This window comes from Colias philodice, chromosome 31 (assembly GCF_061535455.1).
Source record: "Colias philodice isolate Cphi_HAF_F1 chromosome 31, ilColPhil1 Martin Lab GWU primary, whole genome shotgun sequence".
NCBI lineage: Eukaryota > Metazoa > Arthropoda > Insecta > Lepidoptera > Pieridae > Colias > Colias philodice.
The window spans coordinates 114,792-127,532 of NC_143116.1; the positions used below are offsets into that span (position 1 = coordinate 114,792).

At 33.7% G+C, this 12,741-nt stretch overlaps 1 protein-coding gene across 1 annotated transcript; it reads left to right on the plus strand.

Annotated features, from left to right (window-relative positions):
- The first annotated feature begins 717 nt into the window (after nt 1-717).
- Aduk (unc-51 like kinase 3 homolog Aduk) lies at nt 718-10,588 on the plus strand. The gene is made up of 13 exons (XM_089713952.1): nt 718-882; nt 1,615-1,772; nt 2,735-2,819; nt 3,426-3,480; nt 3,722-3,809; nt 5,309-5,424; nt 6,630-6,727; nt 7,468-7,620; nt 8,209-8,366; nt 9,074-9,225; nt 9,527-9,687; nt 10,189-10,263; nt 10,476-10,588. Exons 1-13 carry the CDS (start codon nt 796-798, stop codon nt 10,542-10,544), a joined length of 1,455 nt encoding a protein of 484 aa, XP_089570078.1. The 5' UTR covers nt 718-795; the 3' UTR covers nt 10,545-10,588.
- Nucleotides 10,589-12,741: the final 2,153 nt, after the last annotated feature.

The window sequence follows — 12,741 nt, forward strand, 5'->3', positions numbered from 1 at the left end:
GCCTTGGAGTTCTTTTATAATAATAACTTCTGAATATAAACTGTCCATGTGTACAAGGTTGATCCAAAAGTAATGATAATTGGGATTTCCTGTGTACATAAAAATATAAAATAACCGTTTCTTGCTTGCTCATGTACTCACTAAGTTATCACAAAAAAATCATATCAATAGGCCACGTTTCCAAGTATTTACATTAATTTCTGTTGGCAACACTAATCTGCTGTACGTCCGCGCTATTCACTGTCCATCTGCACGACGTTCGCGGTGGTGGGGGTGCTCGCTGGATGAAAAGTTGGTCGTGCACATCCAGCAAGATAATAATAATAATTATTGACGTACGTCAACGCTATTCACTGTCGTTTTGCGTCGTGCATCGTGTATGACCTTGGCGGGACGTACGTCAAGATGGACCGTGAATAAGACGCTTTACGCTTTTTCGATCAGGTCACGTGTCCTGACGAGAGTTTAAGGGTTAAGATTTTATACCCATTACAGAAAAAGTGCTCAACGCCGCTAAAGAAGTTTTCACTTCAAAAAAATTGGGATATTATAAAATTTTCCCGCGGCAGTTTTACGATGATAAAAATATAAAACAATATTCCATTCAGTTTCAACAAGTTTAAATTTCCAAATTTTTATACGAAATTTGTAAAATGGCAATTTTATATGTCAATGTCACTACTCGACTATTGACATTCAGTTTGACACTGTTTACAATTTGACTTTCGAAGTTTCGAATAATTTTCATAATGAATTTGAAAATTTAATTAATTTTTTCTGGTACTGAATGTAAAAATGTCCTTTCCAAAAGTGGAAGGATATGTGTTTACTGAAAAACTTGGGTCTGGGAGTTATTCAACTGTATATAAGGCTTATACAAAGGTATTTTAATTCAAAATATGATGTTTGCTCTTTGTTGATAATCGTATTTGCCCAAAGTGAGATAAGTTTGAAATTTATTTAATTACATACAATATACTTCATGATGTTTGTTAAGCTTTTAATAGAGTTTCAAATTTTTATAACTATAGTACCTATATAAGAATTCTTTCGACCTATTGTCAAAAAAACTAGAAACTGTTTTTGTCTCTTCATATTATGAATTTAAGTTCTGTTAACTGAGTTCATTTTAGAATATGTAATAACATTCGCAAAACTGCAGCTAGCATGTATAATATAATTTTATTTGTTATTATGGAAATAAAGGTTGAAAAATGAAAATGACAGAAAATAATTTTTAAGTATATGAATCAATTTCCTAGTAAGTATTTGATAAAAAAACTGACTCAGCACCTTGCAGTAACTATTCAGAAGAATATCTTATCCAAAAAGTGTAATAAAATAATTTATACATTTAAAAATACTAACAACCCCCTGTAACCATGAAATTATTGTTTTTGGCAATCCTTGATAAGTCTGCGGTTTTACCCGCAGTGCTCCACTCCTGTTGGTCTTAGCGTGATGATATATAGCCTATAGCCTTCCTCGATAAATGGGCTATCTAACACGGAAAGAATTTTTTAAATCGGACCAGTAGTACCCGAGATTAGCGCGTTCAAACAAAAAACTCTTCAGTTTTATAATATTAGTATAGAATTCTCTAATCAATTGTAGATAGGCGCGCGTACAACAGTAGCAGTGAAATGTATAGACAAGTCACTAGTGAAGCACTCGGGGGCCGCGGTCGACAACCTGGTCTCCGAGATACGGCTCATGAAGACCCTCACACACCCTCATATTGTACACATGAGGGAGTTCACTTGGGATGATCGGTGAGGGAATAAATACTATTTTAAATAATAATTTAGCTTTCAATTTTTCTTTTTGAAATGAAACTTTTTTATCGGGGTTGGAAAAAAATTTAGTGTAACATTTTTTCGTTACGCGCCATCTTTTTCTTATCCCTACCACGCGTGACTCGACATATTTCTGTAAAGTTTCATAAATTATTTTTTTAAAAATAAGGTCATAAAGAAGTTTCACTTCTTACGTATGTACACTAGTACACGCACACATTTTTTTTTCAAGCGTAGAGTGAACAGGTACCTAACCTACTAGGGAAGGGCGTTCCATCTTAGACCACATCTCAGCTTAACATCAGGCGAGATTGTGATCAAGCGCTTCCCTATTCCCAATAATAAAAAAAAATAGCTTTTGCTGTGGTAGTCCAATTTAATTTAGCGTAGAAAAAAGTAGATTATTATTTCATGTGTCAAGAGAAAATTTTAATAATTTTTGTGGCATGTTGCAAGATTTATATGATTTTTTGAAAATGTGAAATGAATTTTTAGCACTGTGAAACAACTTATTTTCTTTGTAATAGTTAGTCACTACATAATATAAACAAAATCACAGTATGTCTGTACGCTTAAAGCTTTAAAACTACGCAAAGGATTTTGATGAAATTTTTTAATTTTTTTAATAGATAGAGTGGTTCTTGAGAAACCTTGTAATACGGTATATAAATTGTTATCTATTCTAGAAGCTATTCTATTATTATATTATATTATTTATAAAATAAAACCCGTTTCGCGTTGTCACGGCATCACGTGTGAACGGCTGAACCGATTTCGATAATTCTTTTTTTATTATATTCCCTGAAGTACGAGGATGGTTATTATGTAGAGAAAACTTAAATATGTACCACGGGCGAAGCCGGGGCGGACCGCTAGTATTGAATAAGTAATCGATATCTGTTAAAAAGTTTTTAATTTCCATTTTTTTTATATTTCAGTAATATTTATATAATAATGGAATATTGCTGCGGAGGTGATCTCTCGAAATACATACATAGGTATGGAAGAGTTCCAGAAACTAAGGTATGAAAGTTGATTACTGTTCTCTTAAAAATATAAGAATTTAAATGCTATGTATTTTCAATAAAACTATTTGAAAGTAGGAATTAATTAGGATGAATTATTAGGACAAAAAATATTTGTGCTTTAGTGTTTTTTTTTTATTATACTAACGGATTATACTAATAACTAGATTTCCGCCCGCGGCTTCGCCCGCGTTTTCAAAGAAAAACCCGCATAGTTCCCGTTCCCGTGGGATTTCCGGGATAAAACCTATCCTATGTGTTAATCTAAGTTACCTATATGTGTGCTAAATTTCAATGTAATCAGTTTAGTAGTATTTGCATGAAAGTGACAAACATACATACATACACATACATCCATCCTCACAAACTTTCGCATTTATAATATTAGTAGGATTTTTACTTTATCCTGTATGGTGTTATTTTACAAGTCTTATGATTGAATTTAGCACACATATAGAGGGTAACTTCGACTAAACATACAATAGGTTTTATCCCGGAAATCCCACGGGAACGCTAACTATGCAGATTGCTCTTGAACTACGCGTGCGAAGTCGCGGGCGGAAAAGAAAGTACCAAATAATATATATTTTTTGTTTAATTCCAGGTATTATATTTTCTGCAGCAGCTTGCGTCAGCATTGAAGTTCTTACGAGAGAAAGGTAAGACGGAAGCACGACGGAAGGATGTATTCTGTAGTTATTTTTATTTCTTAAAACCAAAATTTGTATTTGAAAAACAGAAATAGTGTAAGGTCTAAATAAAATACAATTTCACAGAAGAAAAAAAAGTATAATAAATATAGTTTAACGCATATAAAATGAATAAATCGCGTTTAAAATCCGCTAAAAAAACTTTAATTCCTAACAGTTTTTACAAGTTTTTTTCCTAATTTATTCCTAGGCGTAGTACACATGGATCTAAAACCGCACAATCTTCTTCTACACAAAGACTCTGATGGCAAATACTTGCTTAAAGTCGGCGATTTTGGGTAAGATTTTAATATTTTTAAATTAATTATATATTTAAAACTAAAAATTAATTTTGTGTTTTTAAAAGTCGCTCGGTTTTCGAGACATTCAATATTTTTGAAAATTGAAAAAAAAATCACTTTTTCCACACTTTCTGATGGTATGGCTCTAGAAAAATTTTTTAGTTATGCATATTGTTGAATGACCAGCTCATTCATTGAATGACTACAATTCAGGGGCGTAGATACCGCCGTATCTGCCGTATCAATTATACGGGGCCCCCGCGTCGAGGGGCCCCCAACGTGCGCTTTTGTGAGAAATCTTTACCCTACCTAAGGGCCCCCAAACAAATTTTTATACGGGGCCCCGCCAAGGCACGCTACGCTTCTGCTACAATTGCTGAGAATTTACTTTTTTCACAAGAAGACGGTTTCGAGCCGACCGAGCCTCCTATTTCTTTGAAGTTAAAAATACAACGAACCTAACCTAACCCAGCCCCTAATCCAAACTAACGATTATGCTAATTGACGTTCAGTCAAAAGTGTAACATTTAACAATTTGACGGCTTTCCCTTTAGTCATTCAATTGAATATCGTCATTCAATGAACGCGCTAGTTATTCAATCAAACAACAGATTTAATTGGCTATGTGAACTTGGCACCTGATTAAAAAAAAACATATTTTTTGTGTTCATTTGAAAGATTTCGATACGTAATAATAAATACGTGAGAGTTACTTTTTGTAGTTGCGCCAAAAAAAATTTTATAGGCGAAATTGGGAAAAAAAATCCGGTTGTTTCTTATCTATAAACGTTTGTAGTTGATTCTAGTATGCAGAAAAAACATTAAGAATATTTTCATTTTAAGCAATTTTAAAACTAATTTCTCTAATTTGTACAGAAATATTTACAAAAAATACAAAAAAATGTGTATTTTTTAAATCTCGGGTGCCAAGTTCAGAGTCGATTCAACCAGATGACTGCGACATTATTTATTATACTTTAGTAATTTTATTGATAAAACAGTAAATATCATGGACCAAAAAAATGTATAGCACTAATAGCAAATCTTTTTGAAGTGAAAACTTCTTTAGCGGCGTTGAGCACTTTTTCTGTAATGGGTATAAAATGTTAAACTCGCGTCAGGACACGTGACCTGATCGAAAAAGCGTGACGGATGGATATCAAACATGCTCAACGTTAATAATCAAGTTTTCACTTCCGCCGGCACTCCCGGAGTGCAACCCGTCTTTTTTTTATTTTAACTGTTCTGTTTTTGAAGTCGAATGTTTTTAACGTAGTTATTTTTATTTAATAAGGGCCGATTTTTCAATGCTTGGACAAAACTTATTCGTCGAATAATGTATAAAACTACCATTTTAAAAACGTATTCTAATTGCCCGAATTTGACAGTTTACGTGAAATTTTAATATTATCGTGTAATACTTTATTGGACGGATAAGTTTTATCCTAGCATTGAAAAATCGGCCCAATGTTTTGCTAATATTCCTTGCACACAAGTTTCGCTCAATACATGAGTTCGGAACCGATGCGCTCAGTGCGCGGGTCGCCGCTATACATGGCGCCGGAGATGGTCGCCGGTGAGTACGACGCGCGAGTGGATCTGTGGAGCGTCGGTGAGTAATCACTACATAGTGTTGTTGAAATAATTGTAAACACAACTTGTGGATGCTGATAAATTATCTTTATTTTTGAAGTGAAAACTTCTTTAGCGGCGTTGGGTATAAAATCTTAAACTCGCGTCAGGACACGTGGCCTGATCGAAAAAGCGTAAGGCCGGTTGCAGAGCTTGACCGACCATCAGTGCGTACGTCAGTCGCGCTTGTCATATGTATAGAAATTCATAAAACCGTTCATAGCTAGAGCGACCATACGCACGCGTATTGTCATGCGCATTAGTGTCATAGTCATACAATTGTTGATGCGTATCGTCAGGACCGACGGTACGCACTGACGGTCGGTCAAGCTCTGCAACCAGCCTTAGACGGATGTTTTTTTTTTTTTAAGCCCTTATATTCCATGCGTAAGACGGATTACGGATACCATTCCAAAATATCAAACATGCTGAACGTTAATAATCAAGTTTTCACTTCTGCCGGCACGCACGAACCGATTTCCATGGTTTTGCATTCGTTAGAAAGGTCTCGGGCTCCGTGAGGTATATAGCGAATAAAAGGTGTCTCTGGTGGCGAAACGGAGTTCGCCCGGTTTGCTAGTAAATAAATAAATATTTTCAGGACAATTTTCACACACGGCACAATCTGATCCCATACTAAGCTTTCGCTTGTGTTATGGAAACCAGACGGCTGATAAACATAATTATATAGATAATGAACACCCAGACACAGAGAAAACATCTATGTTCTTCACACAAATATTTGTCCTAGGTGGGAATGGAACCCACGACCTTGCTTGGAAGGCAGGGCCACTACGAACCAAGCCAACTGGTCAGTAAAAGTGAAGTACCATGTCCTTTAGTGGGGTTAGGGCTAAGGGGCAGATAAATTCACAAACTGATCTGCCTTTTGTGTCCTACCAAACCAAGACATTTCTCATTTTCTTTCTACGTCACGATGGTGGGAACGTCCCCACCTGGAATCGAATCCAGGACTACGTTCACGCTCACGCGTCAACCACTGTATCAAGCAGGCGGTTGACGCCTTACTCCATGACGTGACGGTGTCGCCATGACGTGACCTTGAAATTTTACTCTCAAGACGCCTAAAGAAGCTTCAAAAATAAACAAATAAAAATTATAGTTTAGTAGTTTATAGTAGTTATAGTAAAAAATAAACAAATAAAAATTATAGTATTCTTGCAGGTGTGATAATGTATGAATGTCTGTTCGGCAAAGCTCCGTACTCGTCGAACACCTTTAAAGAACTAGTAGATAAGATACAGAGGAAAGCGCCTATAGAAGTGAGTATTATACATATTTTAGAAGGCTTTATTTTGCAAAAAAATTACCTATGTAACTAAAATTAAAGTTTTCTAATAGTTTAAACTGTAAATAATTTTTAAAACCGTCGTTATTTTTCAGAAATGCCAAAAAAAACTTTTTTGTTCTTTACAAGTTCGTTACGAGCAAAAAAAGGTTTTTTTTTACTCATCTATGCTAATATTATAAATCTGAAAAATTATGTGTTCATTGTATGTACTAAAGCAAGTCATCACATAGATTTTTTTGAAAGTGAAACTGTTTTATCGGGGTTGGACAAAAATTTAGTGTAACATTTTTTCGTTACGCGTGACATTTTTCCGTTACGCGCCATCTTTTTCTTATCCCTACCACGCGTGATTCGACGTATTTCTGTAAAGTTGCATAATATAATATGTTATAGTAAATTATTTTTTAAAAAATAAGGTCATAAAGAGGTTTCACTTCTTACGTGTGTACACTAGTCACTAGTACACGCATACATTTTTTATTGAAGTGAAACTTCTTTATCGGGGTTGGACAAAAATTTACTGTAACATTTTTGCGTTACGCCGTACGCGTGACATTTTTGCGTTACACAGTACGCGTGACATTTTTGCGTTACGCCATACTCGTGACATTTTTAAGGTCATAAAGAAGTTTCACTTCTTAGGTACGTGTGTACTCTAGTACACGCATACATTTTTTTATATGTATAATGATTATTTCCCAAAATGTCCAGATACCCGCAAACTCGTCAATATCACCCGGCTGTATAGACCTCCTCACTCGGCTGTTACAACACGACCCGGACAAACGTATAACATATGAGGATTTCTTTAATCATGAATATTTGGATTTGGAGCATATGCCTTCGAAGGAGAATTACGTTAAGGTAAAATTTTCATCGTCATAATTATCATCATCATCATCGTCATAAACACAGCGCTTGCAGCGCCTCTATCAATAGTTTATGTAACTGCTTTACGATATCTTATATATAAAAATGAATCGCAAAATGTGTTGGTAAGCGCATAACTCGAGAACGGCTGAACCGATTTCGATAATTCTTTTTTTATTATATTCCTTGAACTACGAGGATGGTTCTTATGTAGAGAAAACGTAGATATGTACCACGGGCGAAGCCGGGGCGGACCGCTAGTTACAAATAATTTTGATCAGTTCATGAAAAAACCGCGCGTTTAGGCAATATCGAGAAACTATTTCTTATCATTGATCTGCTCAAACCACATCACGAATCATGATGTGGCCAATAGACATACAACCATTGATCATTTCATGAAATGAGCAAATCTACGATATGGTCACGACAGATATGCTAATACATATTATAAAGTTTGTTTCTGACTCCTGACATACAGGTTTTTACCTAGTTTGGGAGTCAGAGACTTCAATATCTCAAAATGTAAATTTTTTTGTCAATAAAGAATTTTTATTTATATTTTATTTATTATGTATTCAGGCGGTGGGTCTCATAAAGCGTGCAATAGACGCGGAATGTAGTTGCGCTCTGCCCGCCGCGTTAGCTCTGTACAGTGAAGCCTTGCGTTACTTAGTGCCGGCCGCGAGGTGTGAGCCAGATGCTTTGCGACGTACTGCTCTTAGTGCTAAACTGGCTAGGTGAGTATGTGTTAGATGGGTTAAAAACTGGTTAGAAGTTGAAAAAGTACATAAAAATATGAAAAATGCGAAAAAAATACCAAAAAAAATTGCAATTGCGAAATTGTAGACTTTTCTACCTTGCCTGTATTTAAGTAACTTTTTTTTTAATTTTACACGTGTATTATATTGATGTAAGTGGAAAAAAAGTTAAAATCTACACCGTTTTAAGTTTTTTAACTTAGTTCTTCGTATTACCGGTGCATTTACATCAAACGAGCGAATGCTCATTCTAACCCCACTTTGCCAAATTATTTTAGTGTAAACAAGCGTAAGAACATTCTTTCGTTGTTCTTAGTGCGTTCGAAAAGATTCTTTGCAATGTTCTAATACTGAATAACACTGGATACGAGTTTTCATTTACACTAAAAGATCACGAAATAATGCTCTTGCACTAGCTCTATGTTCGTTTTATGTAAATTCACCGTGACGTGTTGTAACTAGACGACTTCTTCTTCGTTATAATTATTTTTGTGTTTAATTAAAATTAATAATTTTTCACCATTTACAACTACATGAAAAAACCTTTCCTCATGCAATTTTATAAATTTCCCAGAAAAAATCGAATGTTCCCGCATGTTTTTGTTGGTATTGATATAAATGCTTTCCAAATTTATGTTTTCTTTTTGTGATTGTATTTCCTCTTGTGTTGATAAATTTTTACACAGCTACATGGACCGGGCTGAAGAAATCAAGCGTTATCTAAAGTCCCCTCAAACCGTCCCCAATGTCCCCCAAACTGGGGCTTTGGGCCAAACGCACGGGACGAGGATAAACACGTGCTGTAGTGGGGAGGCGTCGGGGAATAGCTATGAGTTTAGTGAGTTTTTTTTATATTATTATTTCAGGACAGGACAATTTTCACACACGGCACGATCTGATCCCATACTAAGCTTTCGCTTGTGTTATGGAAACCAGATGGCTGATAAACATACATATATAATTTTAAATAAATACTTTAAATATAGATAATGAACAGCCAGACACAGAGCAAACATCTATGTTCATCACACAAATATTTGCCCCGAGTGGGAATCGAACCCACAACCTCTGGCTGTATAATTGTAGACTACACAATTAAAAAATGCCCGTTTTATCCAAAATATTAATTTATTTTTCAGATCAAACTGAAATAAGAGAAGAACAGAGTAATAACTCACAAATACACAATAGTATCGCCAACAATACAAATGTTGCCGACGAAAATATACCTATTGCTATGCAAAGTGTTCCGGTTGCTATTAGCAACGAGTCGAATAATAGGCACAAGCAATGTATAGAGGTAATATATTTGAAGTAAAACTTCTTTATCGGGGTTGGAAAAAAAAAATTGTGTAACATTTTTTCGTTACGCGCCATCTCATCATAAAGAAGTTACACTTCTTACGTGTGTACACTAGTACACGCATACATTTTTTATTTTTCAGAACTTCACAAAATATTTTGAATTGAAACTTCTTTAGGCGCGTTGAGTAAAATTTCAAGGCCGCGTCATGGCGATACCGTCACGTCGTGACGCGACGATTTTGGTATCTTTGAATTTTGTCAAAGAAGTTTCACTTCTGACACGTCTGGCTCTTTTTTAATACTTATGTTTTAATTTGAAGTTAATTTGTCTATCGATGGTCTATTTTAAGCTTGATAATTGTCAATATAATATAATTGATAAATAAAAAAGTATTTTTTGGTAAATCTAAAAAAATCAAGTAACTACACTACATATTCAAAATGCACAAAAAAATATTATAATTTTTATTAGTATATTTCTTCTTCTTTTTTTCAGGATAAAAACCACACGGAAAAGCCGCGAGGCTTCGCGCGTTTTTTACGACTGCCTTATTTAGATAGAGATAATAGTGTGAGTATGGAAACATGGATAATTTTGATTTTGACAAAAAATAAATATTTTTTGCTATTTTTTTCATGTTTCTAATATGATTACTTAGTATTTATTTTTTGAAACTATAAAAATACTCAATTACATCACAATCGGTTTAGCCATTTTCGAGTCACTAAAAGCATCTTAACTATTTAATTAAAATATTAACTATTTCTATTTCACTGTTACAGGTAGACGAGCAAACGAAAAAACAAACAGAAAAAATGGACGAAAACACAGACTTCTGTAAAATATCTTAGCATAATAATATAAAGTTGTTTTATTTTTCACTAGTGGTCCGCCCCGGCTTCGCCCGTGGTACATATTTCGCAATAAAAGGTAGCCTATGTCCTTTCTCGGGTATCAAAATATCTCCATACCAAATTTCATGCAAATTGGTTCAGTAGTTTAGGCGTGATTGAGTGACAGACAGACAGAGTTACTTTCGCATTTATAATATTAGTATGGATTGACTCTAAAAATTATCTAAAAGTTGAATCGGATAGTACATACATACATACAAACACACACACACATTTTTGAAGTGAAACTTCTTTATCGGGGTTGGAAAAAAATGTAGTGTAACATTTTTTCGTTACGCGCCATCTTTTTCTTATCCCTACCACGCGTGATTCGACGTATTTCTGTACAGTTGCATATAGTAAATTATTTTTTGAAAAATAAGATCATAAAGAAGTTTCACTTCTTACGTGTGTATACTAGTACACGCACATGTTTTTATTCTCAGAAAAGCTTGAAATGTGTGTTTTTCTTATAACAAGCTGTACATATTGAAATTTTTGCATAATAATATTAATCATTATAAACAAGTCATAATATTAAGAAAACTAGTAACTATTTTATAAAAAAAATATTTATTTTTGTATGTCACCATTATCACTTACACAAAAAATATTACAACCTATCGGAATATAGTGCAATATACATTTAAAATTTCACTTAAATCGGTCAAGCCGTTTCGTAAGAATTTGTGTGCAAACAAACTTAGAAACTACTAAATCGAATTTGATAAATACTACTTTCCCAGCAGAAAGATTCATCGTACTTTAATTTAGCTTAATTCTAAATATTTTTAATGTTAATCTGTGAAAAAAATTTGAATATTGTATACCTATTCAATTTATGTTAAATTTCATCATTATTTGTACAGCAGTTAATAGTTGTGAAAGCGAAATATATAGAATGTCACTTATTTATATAAGAATGGATAAAGTAAAAGACTGCCTATGAAATGTTGTTATTTTGCGTAAAAGTTGTTATTTTTTAGTTATAAGTAAAGTTCGTGCCTTTAATGTTGTAATAATACAATAAATGTTTTTAAATTGATTATGTTGTTTTATTCCTGCCCTTTTTTATCCATAATCAAACAATTACTATGTGAGAAAAATACGAAAGAATGGGTTTTTTTTTGAGTCAAGATTCGAACCCGCAACTCTAGTAACCTATTAAAAATCATATTTAGACAAAAAATTATAATGCCACTTAGAAGGAAAGTACTATTAATACCTACTGTATTACTGTTAATAGAAAATTCAAAGAAAACATTCCATTATTTTTCAAAGAAAAGTCGGCATTCAACGATTTCCTAAAACTCGCCAGGAATCAAACCGCCTGAGCCCTGAAATATTTTAAAATTACTGTACTTTATTAAATTCATTGCTTGTTTTTTTGCCAAAAAATTAATATTTCTAAGCACTTTCTTTTAGACCACATTACATGTTATTTACATAAATACTTCGTTCTCTCAATCTTCTAGCAAACACAAATGATTTTGACAGAAACTTCAATGCAATATGTTTGACAAATTATATATTTGTGTTTGCTAGAAGGTGGATTATCCCCATGGGATGGCAGAATAAAGACAAAAATCCTACGTAAGTACAGTAACAATAAATATAATATATCGAACTATCGTTCTAAATATCTGCAGTCTTGAAGTGCTGTTTGAAATTTAAAATAACGAATTTTTACGCAAAATATAGGTAGGTATATGTGTAATCTTAGTGTATAATATTATGCTTCCTAGCCTGCTAGTAAACATTGCCTGTAGTTATTAATTATTATGCTATATCCGCTTGTCCTGGCTTCGGCTGGACACGGGAAAAATAAGGTAAAAGGCTTTTAAAAATCGAGCGACTGTATGAGATAAACTGAATATATTGGTTTTTCCTCTCGATAATATTAGTTTAGAATTTACATCGTCACTACAATATTATTTTTGTGTGAAGAAGACTATTCAATTTTATAAAGTTATTGTACATAACTAGAAGAATTAAAATTGAATGTTCTTTTCCTGAGTAAGACAAAAATGCTTTTGGTGTCAATTGTCATAGTTTCATAAAATTTAAGTGCAATTTCTTGTGTTTTCGATTTGGCGCGATACGTTTACTGTTTTAATAAACAATAGTCAATTTATGTCTAGGCAGTGAATACCTA